The 27,081-nt window shown below is 42.7% G+C and overlaps 1 protein-coding gene across 2 annotated transcripts in view; it reads right to left on the bottom strand.

The window, feature by feature from the left end:
• The window catches only part of LOC100558251 (b(0,+)-type amino acid transporter 1), a 28,037-nt gene extending 12,257 nt beyond the window's left edge, over nt 1–15,780 (bottom strand). The window contains exons 1-4 of one of the 2 annotated variants that reach the window (XM_003215460.4): nt 14,776–15,776; nt 12,244–12,377; nt 8,300–8,429; nt 6,955–7,079 (exon numbers count right to left, since the gene is read on the bottom strand). In XM_003215460.4, coding sequence (XP_003215508.2) covers nt 6,955–7,079; nt 8,300–8,429; nt 12,244–12,377; nt 14,776–15,522 — 1,136 coding nt within the window. In that variant the 5' untranslated portion in view covers nt 15,523–15,776. Of the gene's footprint in view, nt 1–6,954; nt 7,080–8,299; nt 8,430–12,243; nt 12,378–14,775 lie in introns of both variants that reach the window. The other variant, XM_062984150.1, reaches the window with a different exon arrangement.
• Between the last annotated feature and the right edge of the window lie 11,301 nt (nt 15,781–27,081).

The following is a 27,081-nucleotide window of genomic DNA, read 5'->3' as shown; positions in this document are numbered from 1 at the left end:
TTACCTACGGACCTTGCTTGTTTCCCGGGACTATACCTTGCCTTGTATCACGGATTTTACCAAGTTATTCCACGGACCTTGTTCTTGTTCCTTGTTACCTTGTTCCACGTTTTAAGCCTTGCTTCAAGTATCAAGTTATTTCCTAGCCTTGCTCAAGTTTATGGACTAAAGGACCTTGTCATCTCCCCTCACTTTGCCTGGCAAAGTGAGTGTTTCGGTTATTGGATTACAACTTTGGATCATAATATTTCATATTGGACATTGCTTTTTGGGACTAATATTGACCTTTCCTGAAAGGTCTGCTTCTGAACTAACTTTTACATTTATTTTTATTAATCTTATATATTTCCTTAATAAAGATATTAGATTGAATCTGGCCTCTGCGTATGGTTATTGGTGCTCTGTAGCCTGGGTCCTGACAGTTTGACTCCGCCACCCTAAGCACCAATTAACCTCGGCCAGAATGTCTACCGGAACCGTACCTGGGCCGAGCGGCCAGCCGATTACCTACACCATCGACAAAGATGAGGTGGATCGAATCCGTGATAAGCTTAATGCCCAGGATGGAGAAATAAAAGGTTTGAAGGAACGCGGAATCCGTCTACCGGCCATGGCGTTGCCAACCAAGTTTACTGGAGAAGCTTCTAAGGTTCATGTTTTCCGTCGCCAATGCCAAGCTTATCTAGAGGCCCGTGCTGCCGAATTTCCCCAAGAAGACATCAAGGTGGCATGGGTTTACAGTCTTCTAGACGGGCCAGCGGCCAACTGGGCGACGGCACTGTTCGACCAAGCCTCTCCACACCTAAGGTCCGCACAACGCTTCTTGGACCACCTTAAGGAGACTTGGGGAATCGAGGACAATTTGGAGGCAGCCGGTCACAAACTCCGTCGCCTCTTCCAAGGAGACAGACCTATGTCTCAGTACATAGCCGAGTTCCGAGTGCTGGCCCATAACACCGGCTGGAATGATGTAGCCCTCAGGGGACAATTCCGGGAGGGTCTCAACATCGAAATGCTGGAGGAAATCTCCAAGGTGGATCCTCCCCAGACCCTCGAAGCACTCATTGATCAATGTTTACGGGCTGAAGTCATGATTGCCAACAGGAAACAGTGGGTTCGAGGCCAGAGCGGTAGAGCTGGGGCAAAACCCCCCGCTCCCGCCAGCGTTCAGCCACGTCCAGTGTGGAGACCCCCACCACCAACCCCATACCCCAGAGGAAGCGAGGAGGTGCCGATGCAGTTGGGCAACGTGCGTCCCAGATTAGATGCCGCCGAGAAGGCCCGTCGTCAACGCTTAAACCTCTGTTGGTACTGCGGGAACGGGGGCCACTTCGCCAGAGAGTGCCCAGCCAAAGGGAAGCCCGCCGCCCGTCTTGCGGCGGCGTCCTCCACGGAGACGAAGGCGTCTGAGCCGGCTGGCACACAGCCGGCGGGGGAAGCCAACGACCGGGCGTAGAGAGGCTCGCCAACCCGGTCAAAAAACCCGTTCAAGAGCCGCCAACCGGGGTCCTGTTCCTTCTCGTGGTCACCTTATGGTCAGCAAAAAGGGGACCCGTCATGATCCACGCCATGATAGACTCCGGAGCCACCAACAATTTCATTGATAGAGAGTATGCCGACTCTCTGGGATTACAATATCATGATTTCAAGAATGCTCGTGTGGTACAAGCCATAGACGGCCGCCCCCTCAAGACGGGCCCCGTAAGTCAGTGGTCGGAACCCACCAGGATGTGGATAAGGGAACATATGGAAGAGATTTCTTTCTTTGTTACCGAGGTTCCCCATTTCCCTGTGATTTTGGGAATTCCATGGCTGACTCTCCACGACCCAAGCATCTCCTGGTCCAACAGAGAACTGCAGTTTGCTTCACAGTACTGCCAAAACCATTGCCTTGTAGCCAAGGTCTGCCATGCCACAGACACCGAGCCCATCATCACCCTGCCCAAGAAGTACTCCGAGTATTGGGATGTATTCAATGAAAAAGAAGCCGAGAAATTACCCCCACATAGACCTTATGACTGTGCCATTGACCTGGTGGAGGGGGCCCCGATCCCGCGAGGGCACCTATACTCCCTGACTGAACCAGAGCAAGAAGCTCTCAGGGAATTCATAGAGACAAACCTTCGTAAGGGATTCATTAGACCCTCTCAATCCCCAGCCGCCTCCCCAGTGATGTTTGTGAAGAAGAAGTCAGGGGAACTACGCTTGGTGGTGGACTACAGAGCATTGAACAATATCACCAAGCGGAACAGCTATCCCCTGCCCTTAATCTCGGATCTACTGGATCGGCTTCGAGGAGCCAAGGTTTACACCAAGCTGGATCTTCGGGGGGCTTACAACTTAGTTCGCATCAGAGAAGGGGACGAGTGGAAGACCGCCTTCCAGACCAAATTCGGATTATTCGAGTCCCGAGTTATGAATTATGGATTATGCGGAGCTCCCGCAACGTTCCAGCATTTTGTCAATGACATTTTTCAGGACTATCTAGATAGGTTCTTGATAATCTACCTGGACGATTTTTTGGTGTTTTCTAGATCACAATCAGAACATGAGAACCACGTCAAAATGGTGTTACAACGATTGCGGGATCATGGACTTTATGCCAAGCTGGAAAAATGCGCTTTTGATCTACAAGAGGTAGATTTCCTTGGATACCGTATCTCGCCTCTAGGGCTCTCCATGGATCCAGCCAAGGTTTCAGCAGTATTGGAATGGCGGGCGCCAACTAACAAGAAAGAGGTGCAGCGTTTCTTGGGGTTCGCGAACTATTACCGCAAGTTTATTCCAGATTTTGCCCGCTGGTCTGACCCAATCACTAGCTGCATCCGTGGAAAACAGCCCTTCCGCTGGACTGATCAAGCAGAGAAAGGGTTCCAGCAACTAAAGAAATTATTCACGTCCCAGCCAATTCTACAGCACCCAGATCCTGGAACCCCTTTTGTTGTGCAAGCGGACGCCTCTGATGTGGCGATTGGGGCTGTACTCTTACAACCGGTGGGAGACCACCTTCGTCCCTGTGCCTTTTACTCCCGTCAACTAACCACACCAGAGAGAAATTACACCATTTGGGAAAAGGAACTACTGGCCATAAAGGCAGCCTTTGAAACTTGGAGACATTGGCTAGAAGGGGCCAAATTTCCCATTGAAGTCCACACTGATCATCGAAATCTAGAACATCTAAGAACTGCCCGCAAACTAAATCAGAGGCAGCAACGTTGGGCTTTGTTCTTTGAACGTTTCAACTTCCAGATTCATTATGTGGCCCCAGCCCAAACCAAGCAAGCAGACGCCCTGTCACGTAAACCGGAATACGCTGCAGGACGCAAGGAGACCTTTGAATCCCAATTACTACAACCCGAGAACTTTGCCACGCTCACAGTGGGGAACACCAAATCCACTCCCATTGGTTCAACTTCCTCTACTCCAGGACCCATCTGTGCTCAAGAAATCAGGGCTAGTCAGCAAGCAGATGCCTGGGCGCAGGACCAACTTCGTCAAGGTCTGCATTTTCCCTTTTCGCTTAAAGATGGACTGCTATGCTATAGAAATCATGTTTATATCCCACCCGGACCGGGCAGGGAAAAAGCGCTTCGTCTGTGTCATGACTGCAAACCAGCAGGGCATTTCGGACTATTTAAAACCATGCATCTGATCCTAAGGGATTTTTGGTGGCCCAAGATCCGCAAAGATGTGGAAAAATATGTCAACACCTGCCCAGTATGCCAGCGCTCCAAGATAAGAAGGGAGAAGCCCTCAGGGCTTCTGCATCCCCTTCCTACCCCATCTCGGCCATGGGAAATAATTTCTGCGGATTTCATCACTGACCTACCACCTTCCTGTGGATTCACCACGATCCTAGTGGTGGTGGACCTTTTCACCAAGTTAGCCCATTTCATTCCCTGTGAAGGTCTTCCCACGGCCAAAGAGACTGCAGATCTATTCCTTCTACATGTTTTCAGACTACATGGATTGCCCAAGAGTTTAGTCACAGACCGTGGATCTCAATTCACCTCTCGTTTTTGGAAGGCACTACAAAAACTATTGGGCATAGACTCTCGCTTATCTTCAGCTCATCATCCCCAAACAGATGGACAAACGGAGCGCACCAATGCCACTTTGGAGCAGTATCTTCGCTGTTATGTAAACTACCAACAGGACAATTGGGCTTCTCTGTTACCACTGTCAGAGTTTGCCTATAACAATGGAGTTCAAGCTTCTACAAAAGAAACGCCGTTCTTTGCAAACTACGGCTTCCATCCACGTTTCTTTCCCCCTGTCATTGAAACTTCAGAAGTTCCCGCAGCAGAGGATTGGCTGCAGGAACTCACAGCGGTACAACAACTTTTGCTCCAGCAACTAGACCAAGCCAAGGAGGACTATAAACGCCACGCTGACAAACATCGCCAGCCGGGCCCCGAAATCAAGGTAGGAGATCGGGTTTTTCTGTCCACTCGCTTTCTGCCCTCCCACCGCCCTTGCCGGAAGTTAGATGCCCGTTTCATTGGCCCCTATCCAGTGGTGGCGCAATTAAACCCCGTGACTTTCAAACTTCAACTTCCGCGTTCAATGCGCATTCACCCAGTGTTTCACCGCTCCCTGCTCCTTCCGGCGGATGGTGTGCGGCCAGATGTAGACCGGCCGGCCCCTGTCCCTATTTTGGTGGATGGGGAGGACGAGTTCGAGGTTCAAGACATTTTGGATTCTCGCTTTCACCGCCGCCGCCTGCAATATCTCATTGACTGGGTGGGTTTTGGCCCTGAGGAACGCTCTTGGGAAGACGCCTCCACAGTCCATGCTCCTGATCTAACCCGTCGCTTTCATCAGACCTATCCCGCCAAACCACGACCTCGCGCCTCGGGGAGAGAGTCCCAGTTTGGGAGGGGCCTTGAGAAGGGGGATAGTGTGATGACTCATGGGCCTTGTAGTCCTGCTCATGACATTGTAATGCCTGATGAAGAAGAAAACTTGGGTTTTTTACCTTCCCAGTCAGAACTGGAATCTTCTCAGCCAGATCTTTCCCAGGCAGATCTGGGAACCTTGCACCTGCAAGAAAGTTGTGTCCCAGAAGTATGTCAAACAAACCCTGAGCCTACATCTCCCGTGTTCTCTCGCCATGAGTTTTGTAAACAACAGAGGGGTTTGGAAGCAGCTTCGCGCAGGAGTGCGAGGATAGCAGCTAAGAATGTACCCAATTAAGTCTGCTTTTCGTGAGAACCTTTAAGGAGTCAGACATCTGGTCTCAGAGTTTAGCTTTCGTTTCTGGTTCCCAGAGAACTGCTTCGGCGGGAAAGTTAGACTCTATATAGGTGTTTTACCCGCGTAGTAACTTCGCGGAGTCAATTCGTCAGCCTCCGGAGCGAGTTGTGTTTGGACAGCGCGCTCCGTTTCAAGCCTCGTTCCTGCTCAAGCCTTTGCCTGCCTTCCAGCCTTCGCCCCAGTTTCCAGCCTTTGTTTACCTACGGACCTTGCTTGTTTCCCGGGACTATACCTTGCCTTGTATCACGGATTTTACCAAGTTATTCCACGGACCTTGTTCTTGTTCCTTGTTACCTTGTTCCACGTTTTAAGCCTTGCTTCAAGTATCAAGTTATTTCCTAGCCTTGCTCAAGTTTATGGACTAAAGGACCTTGTCATCTCCCCTCACTTTGCCTGGCAAAGTGAGTGTTTCGGTTATTGGATTACAACTTTGGATCATAATATTTCATATTGGACATTGCTTTTTGGGACTAATATTGACCTTTCCTGAAAGGTCTGCTTCTGAACTAACTTTTACATTTATTTTTATTAATCTTATATATTTCCTTAATAAAGATATTAGATTGAATCTGGCCTCTGCGTATGGTTATTGGTGCTCTGTAGCCTGGGTCCTGACACATCATGATATGAATAAACGTAAGTTTAAATAATAAATGTAAGGCCTTCTCACGGACCACCCTGAGAATTTGGGGGGAGGGGGAGCTGAAGCCCCTCAAGCACACACACACACACACACACCCGCTACATGCCTGGCTGGAGCCATCCATTACTGAACACTAGAAGAATGATGCTATTGGTTCCACGTTGTCTTCCTACCACTGGTCAATCATGGATGTCTCCACCACATGTCATTCTATTTATTTTTCTTGAATATAACTTCCCCAGCTCTGCTTCATACACATACAAGGCAATATCGCTTTGTCTCTGTCACAATCACACACACTTTAATTTGTAAAAATACAAACAATAGGTGCAGTTTTTTCTCTTTCCTATATGTAACCCTCTCATGCTGTCTTTCTCACATGATGAATATCTTCTTAAGTGAAGACTTATAAAATTTGTTAGAGTATTTGACACTTCTAAAACAAGAAGAGAAAGGGAAGATAATGAAAGAAGAAAGCCCTGTTCAGTCACTATTGCCTTCAACTAGGGATGGAAGTGTTAGAAGTTCAATAACGCTTAGTACTGAAAAGTCAAGAATGCTTCAGAGCAGGCAAAAGTAATAGGTTTACGTAGTATCTTTCTTCTATGTCTACTTGTCAAGACTTTTCTGTAATATAAACCGATACTCTTAGAGATGTTTTCCACATCTCCTCATGCCACCAATTTTTTCTCAGCTCTTCCCCAGAATATAGCTAATGTCGATTCACTTTCCCATCTTAGAACGGGAGTTTCTATTATAAAACTTTTAGTTTGATTCTCCAAGTCATGGATGTCTATGCTTCTTAATCAGGATCTCTAACTACTTCAAGTTGTGGTCCAACATGTTAACTATGTTTCCAGTGTACATCAATGCAGGAAGATAGATGGTATTGTTATTTCACAGAGATGTTGGATGTGGAGCAAGTACACACATCCCTGCTCCTCCCTTGGTGGCTTCAGGATAGAATAGGGTTAAAACGAGATCCAAAGGATGCTGGAAAGTCAGCACTGCTGAGGAGTGAAGAGAAGAGTAAGGAGAAGAGCAAACATACTCGCCTGAAAAGATTCACTAACTGACTGAAATTCCCAGGTATAACTATAATGAATGACACAATCGAAGTAAATATGAGTGCAGGAGAAGGTGTGACGCGTCTTACGTGAGCCATAGACAGAATGCCTGGCTGAAAATGAACACAGAGAAAATAATTAGAATCAATGCTGTTAGGATTGTTTTACTCCATCAGTTCATCGGAGGCCCTTTCACAACTTTTAATCAGCAAAAGAGCAATAAATGTGGAAGATGTTCTTTCAGAAGAAAACTAAAGTCTTGCAAGTATTTGTTTTAATGCATTATTTTCACGTAGCCTTAACCAACTGTTCTAGAAACTGGCAACCAGTTGTGGCTCTTTCTAACATGAATCTTTAGACAGTTCAATTTAAAACAAACTTATTTGGGTGTAAAGTCCCACCAGCTGCCAGTAGCACTCACTTCCAAATAGATTTCTTGGTATTGTATCTCTCCCTTATCTAGTGCAGGTGATAAATAAAATAAGACAGAAGTGATTTCTTGTTTATGGTCACTAATAATGTTGGTATGGTGGACCCTTGGAATCCACTGGAATTTGGTTCCATGACCTATCATTATCAAAATCCATGGATGCTTGTCCCATTATTAGCATGGTATAGTAATAAATAAATAATAAATTAAACTTTATTTATATCCCACCACCATCTCTCCGAAAGGACCTGAGGCAGCTCACAAAAGCACCCCAAAGTGCCGTACACATAAAATACACACTACTTAAGCATATAAAATGATGACAACATAAATTTAAACAACACTTTCACCTAAAAAGTCACATACGTAATAAAATTTAAAATAGGACATTAGCATCTCTTATATAAAATTAGAAACAACTTAAACACGTGTTAGAAAGAGCTTCAGTTTCTTTGAAATGGTGGAGGCTACAGCAGGATATGAGTCCACATCAGCTGAATGCTTTGTGTGTCCAAAGTCAGGGTTTGCTTTTAGGGTTTTTTCCCCATGAATATTTTTATTTGTGGCTGGTTGAATTCATGGATGCAGAATCCATGGGTATGGGGGGTGTACTGTAGTTGTTGTGACATATTTTTGGTACAGCATTTGTTATTGTACACTGTCCAAACTTTTATGGAATTTGGTTCTAGAAACCAAATATAGGACTGCAGCCTAAGTTTGCATCTAGTCCTATTTATAGATACAGATTCAGTCTTGGATCTGCTAATTTAGTTTGCTCGGGAATGAATGTAATTTGACACTCCTTTACTGCCATGGCTCAATGGTATGGGATCCTGGGAGTGGTAGTTTGTTGAGGTTCCAGCACTCTTTGCCAGAGAAGGAGGAAGACCTGGTAAGACTTACCATGTGACCTTCCCTTGCGGCAATATAGCAGACACGGCCTCCGCTGAAGAATGTTCCGTTTGCTGATCCAAATGATGAAAGTGCCGCTGATAAGGACATCAGCCATGCCCAGCTGCCTAGGACCTTGTCTCTATGGAATGGAGTTGAGAAGAATGTTATTAGTAGAAAGATGAAAGGAACACCAACTGAATTTTGTTGAGTCACACTTGGCTTCTACACTGCCATATAATCCAGATTATTAAATCAGATAAGACACATTATTTGCTTTGAACTGGATATATGAGTCTACACTGCCATATAATTCAGTTCAAAGCAGATAATCTGGATTTTTATATGGCATTGTAGAAGGGGCCTCAGTTAGACAAGCAAACCAGACCTTATTATCCTGTTTTGCATCTCGAAGATTCTGTAACCCAACCAATGTGGCTGGAAGATTCTAGAGGTTCTTCTACCAAAAGGTCTTCAACAGCTTCTTGAACATGTCAATTGCTTCCATTTCACTGAAAATTTGTATCAATTTGCACATCCACCCAGTCCCTACCCGTGCTAGAATAAAAATGATCTAATTTAGGTCTGCTGCAACACAGCATGTATTCTTTCCCCAGCTCTTAAACTAGTGTAGTGGTATCAATGTTGTGGTTGGAGTGCTGATAACAAATAATGAACTTTTTTTTCTTTAATGGTCATTTCTATAGAAAATGCCCTCTTCCTAAAAAATACTTAAGCACTACAAAAGACGGGATGTAATTACAACCATTATTCATAGTACATTTTCTCTTCATATAATACTTTTTGTGACGGCGCGAGTGGCGCCATCTATATGTTGGAACTATAAGTTTCAAGATTTGAATTGTTGTATCATGCCTGATTTTGCCCTTACCCTGTAAATGTAGTTAGATTGGTTATTTATATCTGTCAATCAATGTTGTTTGTACCTGTTATATTGCTCACTCAGCAAAACTGTTTGGCTCCACCTCTTCCTGGAGTAGGACTGTGTTTCCTCCTTTTCATTCCACTCTATCGGATGGACGTGAAAGAGAGGCTTGGCTCTGAAAGCCCTTCAAAAGTTACCTCTCAGCACCAATTCTGAGGTTCTTACCCTTGGGACTCACACTTCATGTTCAGGGCCAACCTGAACAACGTTGAGGAGTCTCAAGCGCCTTCACATCAGTCCTTTGGCAACAGAGGAAGACTCTTGTCTTCAGACATAGGTCATTGGACTGAGGCTGAGTTTGCTCCGGCATTCACAGCCAGAGAAAGAGGGATCTGGACAAGCTTCATGGACTTAAACAATCAAAGACTGTAATGTATATTTTCTTTTACCCCCTTTGTGAAGAATAAACCCAGTTTTTGAGTTAACTACAGTGTTTTGGTCCTTGGGAGTTCCAGTTTCCCTAAAGGAGGGCAAGAAGCAATCCCCTGGGGAAAGATGTCACGTCCATGCCTCTTTCACTAAGAGTTTACAGCCCCAGGCGCGACGGCACACTTTTCCTTTTCCTTACAATGTGTAGCCTGCAAGTTATCAAGTTACCAAAGCAAATGCAATAGTTAAAGAATAACAACCGAACAATAGGGACAATGTGTAAAAGCAACATCCCAAGCTGGGTAGGCTTTTTATCCTTCTGCACTACACAGCATGTGGGAGTGTGGTTGCCAAGTGAAGGCTGTAACAGGAGAGCAAAACGGTCTGCTTGTCAACCAGCATCTTGTTTCAGGAACAAAGGTAGATTCTTAATTTAATAAGGAAACAAATGACTTTAAACTGTCAGCAGTGCATATCTTTGAGATAGTGAGCATCATGTTACAGTTGCTAATGCTGTACTTCCTGATGTATCCATAACCTCCTACTCTTCCATCTGTTCCTTGAGATAAGCAGTTTCATAGTAGTCCCCCCACTCTATTCCACCCTTCAACCTGGCCCGGTTCCCAAGAACTGAAAAGTTGATCAGGCAAAACACAAAGAGAGAATGGCTTGAGCATGGGTGGGGTGGAGATATGGAAACCAGTAACAAAAGGGAATCTTTGTGTTAATAAGGAATGATGGGTAAGGAAGTGCATGAAAAGGTCATGAGATATGCCCTTTGTCTCTGAGGCCTACTACTGGGTTTTTTCCCCTCTGTAGCTCTCAGTCCTGTAAAATATGGCCTAAATATAACTGTTAGTCCTAAACAGAATGAATTCTGTTAAATCAAAAAGAGAACTTTGTAAATACTTATGTTATGTTCCATTGATTCAGTAGGTGTTTTGTAACTTTAGGCAGAAGTGTTAGCAAAAATATATCTATATCTTACATTTACATGTATATGCTGTACTATACCAGGACATGTAAAATGCAAGGTATTCATGAGTTAACATAATAATTATAGACAATATATAGCAAATGAAGAATGAACACTGGCCTCCAAATACTGAGTTGTTCCTTAGAGTGTCAATCTAGTTTGCTTATACCCAGTAGCATATCCAACAGTTCACAGTTAAAATACACATGGCCAAATAAGATCACACTCTGTTCAAGATGGCAACAGTTATTGATGAGGAATAACAGAGAAGTTATGAGCAGTTTGCTTTTGCCTGAACCTGCTGGGAAGGGCAAGATCCCATTCTCTCATCTCTTCTTTCCCCTTGTGAATCAATTGGATGAGGGCCAACTGAGGCTTAATCCAGACAAGACCGAGGTCCTCCTGGTTAGTTGCAAGGCTGATCGGGTTATAGGGTGGCAACCTATGCTCCCCTGAGGACAGAGGCCCGCAGTCTGGGAATTCTCCTGGATTCATCACTGATGCTTGAAGCTAAGGTGTCAGTGGTGGCCAGGAGGGCCTTCGCACAGTTGAAACTTGTGCACCAGCTGTGACCATACCTCGAAAATCCTGACTTGACCGTGGTGGTCTACGCCTTAGTTACATCCAGAATGGACTACCGCAATGCACTCTACATGGGGCAGCCTTTGAAGAAGGCTTGGAAATTGCAGTTAGTGCAAAGGTCGGCGGCCAGATTACTAACTGAGTCTAGTTATAGGGAGCATACCATGCCCCTATTAAAGCAGCTCCACTGGCTGCTGACAAGTTTCCAGGCCCAATTCAAAGTGCAGGTTATTACCTATAAAGCCCTATATGCTTTGGGTCTAACCTATCTTCGAGACCGTATCTCCTTCTATGAACTGGCGTGGGCGTTGAGATCTGCCGAGGAGGCCCTTCTCTTGATCCCACCACTGCCCCAAGTACGGTTGGTGGGGTCGAGAGAGAGGGCCTTCTTGGTGGTGGTGCCCCAGCTCTGGATTGCCCTCCCTAGGTTAACCCACTCTCCAAGCTTTTCGGTCTAGTCTAAAAACATGGCTTTTTAGACAGGCCTTTGACCTTGAGCAGATTTTAATGAGGACTTAGTGTTTGCTTCACTCTAGCACTTGGATTGCTAAATTATGACAGCCAGTTTTATCTGTAGGCACTGCTGCGTTTTATGAATTTTAATTTTCATTTGTGTCATTTTATGTATGCTTTGCTGTTGTAAATCTATGTTGTCACAGTCTTTATGGTTATTTATTGTTTATTTTATGTTTGGCACTTGTAGTACTTCTGTGAGCTGCACTGAGCCCCTTCGGGGAGATGGTGAAACAGTATAAATAAAGTAGTAATAGTAGTTGTGTTTGTTATTATTGTTATTATTATTAAAATTATTATTATTATTAAAATTATTATTAAAATTATTAATTGAGTGTAACAGCCACACAAAAGGTAGCAGCCACACAAAAGAAGGAAGTCCATTGTGCTTTAATGTGCTTAGATTTGAAGTATGGGTGGACGACATCTCTATTCCCTTTCTAAGCTGACAATTGAGTCACACTGGGTAACCTAGAGATTCTTAGAGAAAACATAATCAAATCTGCAAAACTCAAACTCACTTTTACTAAACATACAAGTAAGGTCTCAGTACTTAAAAGGATGACTCACCCCCAAGTAATGGCCACGCCACTTGAAGAAAGAAGTTCAACAGGAGACATAGCTGCAAAATAGCTCACGTTCACCAACACGTAGAAGAAGGTAACCAGGGGAATGGCAATCATCATTGCCCTTGGCAGGTTTACCTAGAAAGGGGAAAATTAAGATATACAATAGCATATGCCAAATATATATACATCTGTGTATTATTTTATGTATAAAATTATATATTATTTATAAATGTATCCTTTTCTTTATAAATCATTTGTTAATAAACTCTTTATTATAATGAATGAGAAAGTATATCTGTCCGTCAACCATAGCTCAAGAACTAGGAAACTAAACACCTGATCTGTGGCATGCATATCAAAAGAAATTACTTGGTTATTAATGGACAGTAATCTTATTTTTCATATAATATCATTTTTTAATTCTGCAGTACTACCTGACAGCACTAGGTGGCAGACTTCCCTAACCAGTGCACAGGTTTACAGCCAGTATTGGGGTTGTTGTATGTTTTCCGGGCTGTATGGCCATGTTCCAGAAGTATTCTCTCCTGACAGTTTCGCCCAAATCTATGGCAAGCATCCTCAGAGGTTGTTACAGCCAGTAATTTGAAGCAAGGAAGTGATACTTGGGCATGCCTCAATATTCAATTTAGATTAGACAGACATTAAGGCTACGGTTTTGTTGACGTATTATTGCCTATATAATGGAATACTCCATATCACAAAAGCTGGGAGGGCGATAATATAACCAATCTTCATATAATACAGATATAATTAAATTGTAAATACAAATATTAAAAAATGTGATATCCATTTTGTTCACACAATAAGCAAATTGTGTGAACAAAAGAGTATACGACATCTAAAATGTATTACATTATATGATACATGTTACACTGTGCATTTTGTGATCCTGTTAAAAAAATGACTACACTACATATATACATATACACGTCTCAAAGTAAAAATATATAAAAACTACAATAAGCCCTTCTTCCTTTCATTCTAACTAAAGAGTGTAAGAATACAGGGCTTGTGGGTGGAACATCAAAGCAGTTTTCCCCTCTGTATATTCTTCTTCCTAATGAACAATTTAATGATTTCTAGAGAAGATAAAAGCTTGATCACTATCGTTTGGCATTTTGCTTGGTCCTAGCAAAGGTATTTTCTGTCTGTGGGTTTTGAAATAGTACAATTAGCATTTGCATTAGCACAGTCACTTAGAAGTTGTCAGCACTTTTTTTTTAAATGACAAGAGCTGCCAAAAGTCATAGATACAGTTATGAGGTTTAATTTTGCCTTTTATGCAAATTACAAGGAGGTGACAAGTAGCAACATTTAATTTATGCAGATCAGGTGCACAACCTGTAGTTTAAAACCCAGCTAAACACTTGGCTTGTTAACCCACCTTACCTCATAATACATGTACAAAATCCATCTATCATCATCATAACTAGTGAAATCACAACTTGTGATTTTGGTATCTGGGTACCTGGCAATGAGTGCTGCCATCTCATTTCACAAATTTCTCATTTCCTCATTTAAGGTGCTTTCCCCAAACAAAACAAGATGACCAGATGTCGGTAGTCATTGCACAAACTACCATGTGTACGCAGAAGGCTGATCTTAGGTAGAAAAGGGGCTGTAGTGAAAATGCTATGTATGAGATGTGAAATGAAAAGTGAAGTGGTAAGACACTAGAGAAACACCATAATTTTAAACACTACAAAATAATTTGATGAGTACCTGTGTATATATGCCCCCCCCCCCCACACACACACACACAGTGGACCGAAAGCAAACAATGTATGGAAAGAAGAGAAAGTGAAATATTAATGAACAATCAGAGCTTTGGGGGTCATGTTTAAAAAGCAATCATTTACTGTTATAGTTAAGGAGGTTACGGTAAATCAGGATTGAAGTTACAATTTCTGAAAAGCAGCTAAAACCGTTGCAGTTAACATTGCAGTAGGACTCTTGGTGTAAGTGTGTTCTGCACACCACATGAGCCTCCAACTTCCTTTGTTCTGATCCTCAGTGTTCCCCAGAACAGAACTACAGGCTTCAATTATATTTCTGGCCCCATAATCTCAAAAGGGATTAAAAATGCTTCAAATCATAGCAGGTTTTCTCTCCCACATTCCCCAGACACTATTTCTCTCACAAGTTAAGGAATGATCCAAAATGAAACCAGATATGACCTTTCATTACTTCTAGTTTCAGCATAGCAATAAAAAGAATAAACCCCTGTCATGTCACAATTTTCCACTTCTGTTATATCAGTGATTTCTGATGTTTTAAAAATGTGTGTATTTGAGGGGAGGGGGGGATTAAGGATCTGGACCAACTAACACATCACATGCACTCCAACTAGCATGTTCAGAATCCAATGCACATTCATATTTGGGATATATAGCAACATTAGATGTAAAACCCACATACTTAAATGTACATAGTGTTATCCAACATTGACAATATAAAGTTCACTGATCAATCAATTGATTTATTGATCTTTTAAAAGGAATTCTTCACTCACTTCAGGCTTCTTAACTTCCTCAGTCACAGAATTCAGGTTGCTCCATCCGTCGAAAGACCAAAGCCCTTGATAAAACGCAATTCCAATGACCCCGGCCCCTGTTTTCGTGCCCTGAAAGGCATTCTGAAAACTCTGTGTGTGGCCCTGAATAAGCAACTGGATTCCACCCACTATGATGATCAGCAAGGCCAATAGTTTGGCAGCTGTGAATATGTTCATAATAGAGGTGGCCAACTTCACACTGAGACAATTGACCAAAGCTAGAAGAAGGATGCAGGCAATGGCTGTGCACTTGACTGCCAGCGGAGATGAAGAGCAGCCTGGATAAAAGGGGGCTACAGCATATTCAGCAAAGCTCAAAGAGATAGCCGCCACACTGGCAGGCCTCACCACAATGACGGAGGTGAATATGTAAAGAAAAGCAGGAAAAGAGCCAAAGTTCCTCAGAATGTAGATATATTCACCGCCAGACTCTTTAATTAACGTTCCCAATTCAGCATATGACAATGCCCCGAAAGTAGCCAGCAAGCCACAAGCTGTCCAAATAATGAGACTACCCCCAGGGCTACCAATGTTACGCAGTACCCCCTCAGGAGACATAAAAATCCCGGAACCAATCATGGTTCCAGCAATTAATGACACAGCACTGGTGAGTCCAATCTCTCGTTTCAGTTTCAAGACCTCTGTCGCCTCACTGGGTTGGATGGACGAACCACGCATTTTTGGTCTTCCCTTTCCTGTCATCATCGATCTGGCAGAACGTGTTTCTCCAGTGAAGCTAGAAGTAGCAGCAATGTGGTTTCCAGGAATAAAGATTCAGCTGGAACTTCAAGTTAATGATTGTAGGTAATAAGTAGAAAGCAGTGTCTTGCCATGTTTGCTTGTTGCATTTGCTATTTCTTAAAGCCTTTCCTTGTAGCAGCTTGTTCAAGATCCTCTTCTGCTTTGAGGCAGGGTGAGGTAATTGAGAGTTATTTCCTTTTGGCCCAAATCCTACCACGTGTTTTCATCTTTACTTCTCAGGTGCCAGTAAAAAAGCTCACCGGCTGGTTAGCTGATTTGTACCTTCTATTTCACACAAGGTATGCAGTAGATAAGTTACTAACACTGTACTTTACTCTTTGTGCCCAATTAATTAAAGCAATTTGAAAAAAGTTCACACCAAACGTGTTCCAATGTCATCTTAGATAATAGACCAAAGTTCTGAAAAGTCTCCCTAAGTAAGTGTGACATTATGCTTGACATATACAGTAAGAGTCCCACTTATCCAACCTTCACTTATCCAACGTTATGTATTATCCAACATAGTCTGTTTGATTTTTAATAGGATTGTCCTTAATCCCTCCTTATTATCCAACATTTTTGCTTATCCAGTGTTCTGCCGGCCCATTTATGTTGGATAAGCGAAACTCTACTGTACTTGCAAAATAACATTATATGCAATTTGGTGGAAGGGGCAGTACATTGGGGACAGATCACATTTCCTCCTCTTGATCCAGGATCACTCCCACAATTATCCAATTAAGAGAGTGATGGAAATCATGCTGCTAGAAGCCATAGCCAGCACAGACAAGAATGAGGACTGCTAGGAGATGGAGTGTAACAACACTCTGATGACCACATTATTCCCATCCCTAAGGTAAAAGGATATGTCAACTGTAATCTTGCTGGATCCAGATCAAATATCTTCCCAGCATTCCTGCAGGAAGCCCACAAGTAGGTCATGAATGCAAAATTATCCTGTTTCCATTTTCCTCAGGAACTCTTATTGAGATTTGCATCACTCTATATCAGTGGAGATGCTATATCATCAAGAAGACTAGTAAGGATTGATGGTCTCGTTTTCCATTAATTTTTCTAATTTTCTTTTAAGTCTGCCTCAGGCTAATAGCCATCATTGTAAGGAGGAAAATTAAGACTTGCTTCCCTTTATACACCTTTAATCTCTTATCCTTCACCTTTAGTGGGTGATCCCAAGTTTCAGTATTATGAGTGGCTGAGGATATTTTTCTCCCTGTTAAACTTTGTATGGGGGTATGTGCATTCTATGATAGCTCCATAGGCGACCTGTGATCATTATTATGCATTTGATCTTTAGTACTTCCTAAGGAAGACATACCGAAAGCCAAAGAGGTAAAGTAGATGTCACTTGTTGGTACGATAATACTGATTCTGAGACTGAGGGCCCTCCCACACAACCTTATAACCCAGAATATCAAGGCAGATAATCTACAATATCTGCTTTGAACTGGATTATCTGACTCCATACTGCCACATCATCCAGTTCAATGTGCCCTGTATTGCTGGAGCTAAATTCCTTTGGAACAAATCACCCGTTGCCATCTGCTGGCCTTCGAATAGTAAAGCAACATGATTTTATAATGCTTCAAGCAAAATATGTTCTGCAATAAATACACACACCATTAAATAAAATTAATTGGGGGCTTGACTACACTTACCAACAACAACAACTCACCCTGGATGGAAGACTAGCTGACCCCAAGGAGCACACTGCTCCTAGCCAGCTATGGAGCTTGGAGAAAGCTCCTGGCTATTGCAGGTATCTCTGCCGACAACAGAATGGGTCACCTGTGTGAGATATAGGCTACCTCAGAGAAGCAGATGTGCTCTTCAACTATCTGAATAATAGTTGATCTGAGGCTGCTGCAAGGCATGCTTACATCAGGCTAAACTGCTTGGTATAGATGAGCCCATGGTGACTGTTAAAAGAGGCAGAACCAGCAACCATAGAGAAATCTCTTTCAGTGCTGCTTGATTTGATTTGAAACAGCAGGTGCCAAAAATATGCTAGTCATATTACCTGATAAGTCAGCTGTTCTGACCATTTTGCCCCTCTCCCTACTAGAAATTATGCCTTTGTTTATTTAAAGGTACCCTGTATATCGATAGTTAAGTAATTCTCCAGGTAATAAGCTAGGTTCAAGGGACCTCAAGTTTCACAGAAGTACAAAAAACAGGAGAAACAACATAGTAGGACCCTCCCTCTCGTATTTGGTTCATGTCAGAAGGAGCATGTTAACTTGTTGCAGATTGCTGTCTGACAACTGGAGACATAAAACTGTGTCCGAGGGGAAACCCAGTTGAGTTACCTTGAAAGAAAAGTTTCATTGGCTTGAATGGGAGCCCTCCAATGCAGTGGTGGAAGTCTCAGTTTTGAATGCTAGGTAGGCTTTCAGTCTGATCCAAGATGGCTCTTTGTATATAAGCTCACTAACCATGAGGTCCATTATGTTATTTTTTCTCTGTCCAGCTGCTGCCTTTGAACAACTATACCTTCTTATATGCTCCTCTTCTACCCTATCTACAATAATCCTTCCACTCAGAGAAGGTATATTTAAGTGTCAAACAAGTCTTTCTAGAGAGGTGTAGTCATATGTTGCTTTTGAATTCTTTTATAACATGTAAGGAACACTTGTGAACCAAGTTATTACTACATAGGAATGCTCACTCTCACCATTTAATCAGCAACAGCATAACTGGGAGGAGTCCCCAGAAAGGCCAAGTCACTATTTCACTGCCAATGCCGTAATGTATGATAATACTTGAAACTGTGGATAAGCAAACCATATATTTTTACTATATTGAGCCAGAAGCATACTATAGAATTGCACTGGATGACAAAGAGAGCCCTACAAACACTTCCAAGAGGGAATATTTTTGGGGGTCTGGATAAATGAAACCACATATATTAAATCTGTGGATAATGAGGGTTGAAATATACTCAATTCTCTTGGAACAACCAAAAGAAAATCTGCAAGCTGTTAAACTTTTTAGATCCCTTCATCAGATAAGATGTTTCAAAGGTGTAATGGGAAGGAAGTAGAAAGGAGACGTGACATTAAAAACTCACATTCTATGCATGTTCTCTCTATGATGTAATGGGTAGGAAGGAAGTGTCAAATGGGGCCATCAGATGAACTGATGATGTAGCATTTTGCCCTTGGCAAAAAAATTTTTAAGAAGTTGTAAGAATTTTTTAAATTCAAATAATGAACAGGAGAAGGTGGGTCAGGAGTAACTGCATGAATTCTCCTTCTCTCAATTTGCACTTATTTTATTTTACTGATACGGAATGGTAGGGATTTAAGAAAATGATTTGCCCCTGTTGGCCCCTTGGCTTTATCAGTTATATGGTCCTCATGAATTGGTTGTTCTGTCCTAACTGAAGATTGTGTTGTAATGGCACCTATTTACAAAATAAGATCTTGTCAGGAGCTCATATTAGATGAAAGTTCAAGCAATATGTTGCCATCAATACATAGGAAAAGGGAGGCATGCTAAAATAAAAAGGTTTCTTCTATCAACCCGCTTCCCTTTTTGACAACCTCATCTGAGTCTCCCCCGCCCTCTCCCCCCCCCCTTTCTGTCACTTCTGCCAACCCCAAACCTTCTTGCTCCCAACCCATAAAGCCTGGGGACAGTGAGGGAAGACCATCATTTTATTCTTGCCAGATGTCTGAATTGATTGTTTTGAATTGACCTTTTGGTATTTGGCTAAGGGCCCTGTGAAGCCCCCTAAGGCAGTAACCTCTACTTTAAATGTGATTGTTTGTTTATCCTTGGAGTGTCTTCTATATCTGCCTTTCAAAAATAGCACAGTAGAATTTGTTCAGAACATCTTTTTACGCAATGGTATGCCTTGACTTTTTTTAAAAAAATCCATAAGTCAATAAATATTTACACTCAGTAGGGCATAACAGGACACTAAAGGAGGCTGGATTATTTAGGCATCAAAATGACATATTTGGGGATGTAAAGCAGAGGCCAACAGACTACACCCTGCAAAGTACAAAATTAAAGCAGTTAATTGTAAGGGTAATAATCTGTGCTGAAAGTCTCTGTGGAGTTGCTTTAGCAATTAGTACTATATATTTATCTTTTAAACCTGTAATTTATCAATGTTTCTTCATCTCAGGGTTGGGGTTGTAGGCTTTTCTAATGTAATCATGTTTTGCCTTGTTCTTGAGTGAGCTGCGCCTTTTATTTGTGAGACAAGAGTGTTTTTATCTAATAATGGGATTTTTTAAATCATGTCAGAAGCGAATTGAGAACATACTACAAGTGGCTTCTGGTGTGAAAGAACTGGCCATCTACAAAGACGTGTTACCATCCTGCTGGGAGGCTTCTCTCATGTTCCGACATGGGAAGCTAGGGCTGACAAACAGGACCTCACTCTGTCTCACGAATTTGAACCACCAACTTTCAGGTCAGCAGTTCAGCTGGCACAAGGGTTTAACCCATTGCACCACCGCGAGATACTATCTTTGAAAGTCATCCCTGTTCCCTAAGATCCACAATGGAAAACGCCACCTCCTCATCTGCCCTAGCTATTCATTCCTGCTTTAACCTAACCAAAGTGGCACTGAAGTCTTCTGGAAATTTGTTTTAGGACGAGGTAATTTGTATACTTCCAGCCTAATAAGAAGTTGGCTTTAGTACATGAGGATTCATAGAACTAAGGCAATAGTAACTCGTTGGGGCTACACAATGACATGGAGAATCCAATGTTTAAGATGTTTATTTATGAATATTTTTAAACTGCTTAGCTCTGAACACTTCTAAAATGTATAGATGCATCAAAGACATAGACCATAACAGCACATAAAATAAAAATACTCTGTTCATGAAAAACGCTGGTTGAAAAGTAATTGTCTTCCACATTTATAGTTCTGACTTTTGTGGATTTGCTTATTGATTTACAGACTTGATCAAAATGATCTCTCTAGGAAGCTCTACGTCCTTTAGTGTAAGTCTATGGTCAACTTCCCCCAGTAATGCTGGAATACCTGAGATTTCTAGAGAGAACGCCCTTCTCCATCCTCAAATGAGATCCTATGGCCAGCTTCCAAGGGAAATTGACCAGAGTGTCATACTGGAAGACCTAGAAATTCCTAGAGACAGGGCTGTAGCCAATGGGGGAGGCTTAGGGATTCAACCCCCTTCCCCGATTTTTTCAGGTTTTTTTAAAAACCTGGTTTACTCATGAATTTTAACTGATTAACCAAATCCCCATGAGTGTCTACTGAAGTTTATCTGTCTTGAGTGTCCACTGAAGTTTATCAATAGAGCTTGATTTCTAAATTATTTTGTTATGGAACTACTCGTTATGATTCACTAAAAAAAAAAATTCAACCCTCCCCCCCCCAAAAAAATTTTTTTTCTGGCTATGGCCCTTCCTAGAGATGTGTTTTCTCAGGCTGGATCTACACTGTCCTATATCCCAGGATCTGAACACAAGATTATCTGTTTATCCCAGATTATTTGGCAGTGTAGACTCATATAATCAAGTCAAAGCAGATGGTCTGCAATTAGATCCGGGGATATAGGGCAGTATAGATCCAGCCTCAGGTAAAAAATATATACAGTATATACTCGAGTATAAGCCAACCTGAATATAAGCCGAGGGACCTAATTTTACCACAAAAAACTGGGATAACTTATTGACTCGAGTATAAGCCGAGGGTGGGAAATGCAGCAGCTACGGGTAAATTTCAAAATAAAAATAGATACCCATAAAATTTCATCTATAATTATGTTGGAGTATGGTTGTATTTGTATGAAATGTAAATCAAGTGTTTACTGCTGATGAGCAAGAGTGTGTATTTTTCAGTAATGAAATAGTTAACAGCAGGCTAGTTTTGACTGACAGCCTGTTGTGATTGCGATGACCTATCAGGCATGACTTTGGGAGTCGGAACTTCCTCTGGACAGAGGAATGTGTGTCTTATCTTATCTGTGGTGTTTGGCGTTGAGCATTCGCTGAAGATGGACTATGAATGCTATGCTCTGAAGCCGAGAAATGCAACTGTAAATAGATTATGTAAATAAAGTTAAACAACAGTTAAACAACTGACCCTTCGCCTGCTGGAGTGTTTGTTTGACCAGTGCTGAGTGGAGATGTTGATGGCTGGTGTGCTTTCAACAACTGTGCGACCAAGAGAGGGAATCCAGAGACGGAGGGGACCCAGTGAAAGCTCCAGTGAAGCTGCAGGAAGAAGATTGTGACTGCCTGAGTCTGCGCTTGTGTGAGTAGCAGTACGGCTTAATCTCGGGACCGAGAATCACGGAGGCAGCTGATTCACCGGGAGCTTGGGGTGTTGTTGTTGTTTCTTGATGGCAAAGATGGCTGGGAAAAGCTTCATTTCCAGCATGGAAAAGCTGTCTGATGATAATTATGCTTCGTGGTCAGTAATGATGCGATCTCTGCTGGCAACAGAGGATCTAGAAAATACCCTTGATGGATCTGACCAGAATGCACAGCACAGGAGGAAAGCCAAAGCATATTTGGTACTGTGCCTTCAACCAAACCAACTCGTCCATGTGAGGAATAAGGACACTCCTGAGGAGATTTGGCAAGCTTTGAGAGGGAGACTTGCATGTTTCAGATGATTTGGACTAAAAGGCTGTATTCAGCAAAGCTTGTTCAGGGCCAGGATGTCAGAAAGCATTTGGACAATCTAAAGCATATATTGGTTGGAGCAGAAGAAAGGGGCCTGCAATATACAGAGGCACAGAAGTGTTATTTGGTGCTTTGAAGTTTGTCCGAGGATTGGGACTTTCTGGTACATTCTTTTCAGAATGTGAGAGTCCAGGACTTAACATTGGATTCAGTTTGTGGAAAAATCCTAGAAGAAGTGGACCGAAGATCTTTTGAAAAAGCCCAGAAGCAGACGATGGCACAGTGCGACCAGGAGGAGGCGCAAGTGGCCGGCTTTGGTCCAGATGGTGTTCCTGGGAATTGTGAGGAAGCTGCAGTTCTCCAGGTCAAAACACGACAGTGTTTTGTCTGTAACCAGCCGGGGCATTTTGCCAGGAATTGCCCAAACAACAAGGCTAGAAGTTCTCGTGGGAACAGAGGGGCAAGAAGTTTGTCAACAACAACAAAGCCTCAGGTGTTCATGGCTGCAGCGAATGAGAGGATCACCGAGAAGAACAAGTGGTATTTGGACAGTGCTGATTCTCCGCATGGGAATACAGTCTGGAGAAGGAGGTGAGACTGGGATGATGAATTTTGGAATCCACTCTGCACACCATCATCCCCTGACAAATTATAGATACTAATTTCACATATGCATTTCCCCCTGAAACGTTTGCAAATCCCCCTCTCTCTATGTGTGTGTGTGTGTGCATTTCTCCTACAATATTTGCAAGCCATATATTTATATATATATATTCATATCTATCTAGACATGTCTATATATATTTGTGTGTTCATTTCCCCCCTGTAATATTTGCAAGCCCTATATATAGGTAGGTAAGAATATATTCATATCTATCCAGACATTTCTCTTTATATAGATAATTATATCTATATAGGATTTGCATAAACTTGGAAACATATGAGGGTAAATTCATATATAAAAATAATGTATATGTATGGCTACAGATACACAGATCAATATGTATAAAGGATCTGCAAAGACCTGCAAACATATGAGGGGAAAATTCATATATAAAATTATTGTATATAGATACTAGATACAAATATAAAGGTACATAGAGATTGCAAAAGCTTGCTAGGGGTTAATGTCTATATATCTGTTGGAGAGTTTAACAAATATTTCAGATGAAATTGCTTTCATAAGATTAATCTATATACTGTATATAAAAAGGTAATGGACTTTCGGCCTAGAAGTAAACAACAAAACTAAAAGCCACAGAACCACGAAACTTCGCAACACAACACAACTACCTTGCCGCTAGGTTCCTACAATAAAACCCAATATCTGGAACCGAACCGGGACACCATAAACCCAAAAAACAGGAAAAAAACGAACTGCGCCTGTGCCGAAGAGGAACCGGCGCGTGCCCAGCATACCCCCTCCCCCCTCCTTCAACTGTCGCTCCCCCGCCCCTCGCGTGCTTGCCTATTCTCGTCACCGCCACCATCTTTCCCAACATCCCCAAACCACACCGCGTGAGGAAAATGACAGCCACTGGGGATCACCATTTCTTCACCCCCATTGAAAGGAAGACATGCGGCTGAGAGGGAAAGGGAAAGGGTCCGAGGCCGCCAGGCATGCCGGGACTTGGAGTCCAAAACACATCCGGAGAGGCCTAGCCTCCCTTGCCTCCTTCAGCCGCTGCTGCTTCAGGCTCCTTTTAATGGCCTGGAGGGAGGTGCGGGCCTTGGAGATGTGAGCGCTGACGGCCTGGCAGCAGCGGAGGAGGTGGCGCTGGATTGGGCACGGCACTGGGGAAGGAGGGAGCAGCGAGGCCTGCACGGAGCCCCCCGCCGCCACCACCCTCCGGCGACGCTTGGCCAGGAGCGGGGCCAGGGAAGGTGGCGAGGAGAGGGACCCTCAGGCCTTCTATCTCTCCTTGGCCTGTCAGCCCTGTGGGAGGATGTGACTAGGCCTTGACTAGGCCGCAAAACAATTCAGACGTGGTGAGGAGAAATTGGGGTAAATCTTTCGGGGTGACAAAAGAATGCGGGTGTCCTTGGACTGAATGGAAATGGGGGCCAATGTAAAGGAAAGGGAAATGGGGGGTCTTTGCGGGGAGGAGAAATACAATAGAATCATACAGTTAGGAGAGACCCCTAAAGGCCATCCAGTCCAACCCAATTCTCCCATGGAGAACACAATCCAACCACTCCCAACGGATGGTCATCCAGCCTATATATAATAATGATGATGAAGATAATAATAAGAATAATAATAATAGAAGCATAGAATCCAAGAGTTTGGAGAGACCCCTAAGGGCTATCCAGCCCAACCCTTCAGACTATGCAGCAGGACACAATCCAACCATTCACAACACATTGACAAGGTGCTAAATTCGTAAATACAGTAATTACAGCATAACATTACTGCGTATTGAACTACTTTTTCTGTCAAATGTGTTGTATAACATGAAGTTTTGGTGCTTAATTTGTAAAATCATAACCTAATTTGATGTTTAATAGGCTTTTCCTTAATCCCTCCTTATTATCCAAGTTATTTGCTTATCCAAGCTTTTGCCGGCCCGTTTAGCTTGGATAAGTGAGACTCTACTGTACCATTGCACTGACTTAGGGCCCTTTAACACATGGCTAAAAACCATGTCCCAGAAGTAACTGGGATAAAAGGTGGGTTGATACATTTCAAAGTTTCAACAAAGTGCAGGCAGAGGTGAGTTAACAGCTGAAAAGCATGTGTTAAAAAGGTGTGTTTAAAACACAATTCTGCCCCAAAACATGCACCTTCGCATGACTGTATATCCCTGCAGTCATGCAAAACATGTGCTTTCCTTCCCCTGTGTGGACTGCTCTAGCACACGTGCTCTTTTTTAAAGCCCAAAACAGCTGATCAGGCTGTCAAAAAATGCTGCCATGGACAAACGGGTGGCTCAAAGGAAGGACAAGTGAAAAGTAATTAGAACTCTGAAATTCTTTCTTTGAACTTTATAAACAGAGCTTGAATTAACAATTGGGTCAAGAGAGAGATAAGAAATCTGCTTGTGTTTACATTATATTTGCATGTGCACATATGAGGTCTAGCATATTACGGAGAGAATTAAAAAAAAAACAACAACTCAACTTCTGCTGGATGTTCTATCCATCCTCCATCTTGATCCGCTTCAAAGGAAGATGTGAGGATGGCACGGGACAATTTCCTGGGACTGACAGGCCTGAGTGTGGACCTGCTGCCAGGTACTGGGATTTTTGCTTCATTTTTAAAACACGCATTTTGGCACTGTCCGGAAGCGTCCTTAAACTTAAACTGTATTAATCAATGAAATTAACGCATATTCATAGATGGCATCGACCCAAAGGTGGGCTATGACCTTGACAGTGACCTGTATCATGGCCTATGGAATCAGAGAAAGTGGGATAGGTGTCACTGCTTTCAAAAGGAGAGTTGCAGCTCGTAATTCACTCCTATTGTATTTACTTTCCTGTTATTCTTCCTTTCCTCAAGCTCCTTCACTGCCTTCTTAACAATTTTCATCAGCAATCCTTGGAGCTAAACTGCACCTCCAGGCTCAGGGGACCTGTGAGCTCCAGTTGCAAAAGAAGTGGGGAGAAGGAATGCTGTCTCGTTGTGTCCTGTTTATCTATTCCACGGGTGCATAGGCAAGGCTGCCACGGAAAGGAGACAATTAGCCCAACATGCTGAGCCTGTTTTGGCCTCTGTCACTTTTGATACACGCTTCCTGTTAGGTATGGGTTTCACAGGCCTAAATTTGACCTCAGTTTCCTGCCTGTCAACATCTCTGCTGGTGACAATAACCTCGAAACGCCGATTGGTATGTAATTCTATACCAGCCTTCCTCAATCCAGGACTCTCCAGATGTGTCTCATGACAATTCTCATTGACCGAGTGCTTTGGGTGGGTAAGGAGGGAGAGAGCTGTAGTCCAGCACCTGAAGGGGAAAAGGTTCTGCAAGGCTGATCCAGATTAGTGTGAATAAATACACAAAATGCCTATCGCAGCTGCTGGTTTTGGAATGCCTTCTTTATTAAACGGTGGATCTTGTATTGCCAAACCTGCAGGTCACACTTTGCCCGGTCTGTTGCCAAGAAATCAGAGAGGGCTCAATTAACAATACTGTATGCCATTTTCCCCTATTTCTGGTACTATTGGAGCTATTTAAAAACATGACAGGCCAAAGGTAGAAGTGTGGCTATATAATACCAGTTAAAGAGTGTAGAATTATAATGGATAAAAGCCATCAGAAAAGGAGTGTTAAGGTTTGTATGTGTATCTGAAAGATAAAACGAAAAACAGAGAGAATGTAGAATTTTTTTTACATTTTTAGTAACTGCAGCTAGATTAGTGGTAGTGAGATATTGGAAAGGAGCAACTACCCCTACTAAAGAAATGTGGCTAGAAAAAGTAGTTGAGATAAAAAAATATGGATAAATTGACTTTTATGATTAAAAAGAACACCGGACGAGCTATGAAGGAAACGGATTGGTCAAATCTTGAAGCCTATATACAAGAAGAACTAAGAAGATGATGTACAAATAGACATAAATGGAAGACAGAAGAGTGGAAGTCTACCCCCCCCCATAAGTAACCTTCCCCTTTTCTTTCCCTTCCCCCTCTTTTCCCTCCCCTAGAACCCTTCCCTTACTTGTACCACCCTTAGAAACTCACTCCCCTCCCCTTCCCCTAAATATAGGGAATAGGCCCCCCTTTCCTTTTCTCACTTATTTTTACCATAGCTATTTACCTGCCCATACTTACCTCACTCTTTCCTTTAGCAACACAATTGTAACAAACTTCAATAAAAAATTAAAAAAAAGGTTTGTATGTGTATCTGTGACTCATTTTGTGTTTCGATGTCAGTTTGTACTTG

The sequence above is a fragment of the Anolis carolinensis genome, chromosome 1, assembly GCF_035594765.1.
Source record: "Anolis carolinensis isolate JA03-04 chromosome 1, rAnoCar3.1.pri, whole genome shotgun sequence".
In the NCBI taxonomy this organism is placed as follows: domain Eukaryota; kingdom Metazoa; phylum Chordata; class Lepidosauria; order Squamata; family Dactyloidae; genus Anolis; species Anolis carolinensis.
This window is presented reverse-complemented; position numbering and strand designations above follow the sequence as displayed.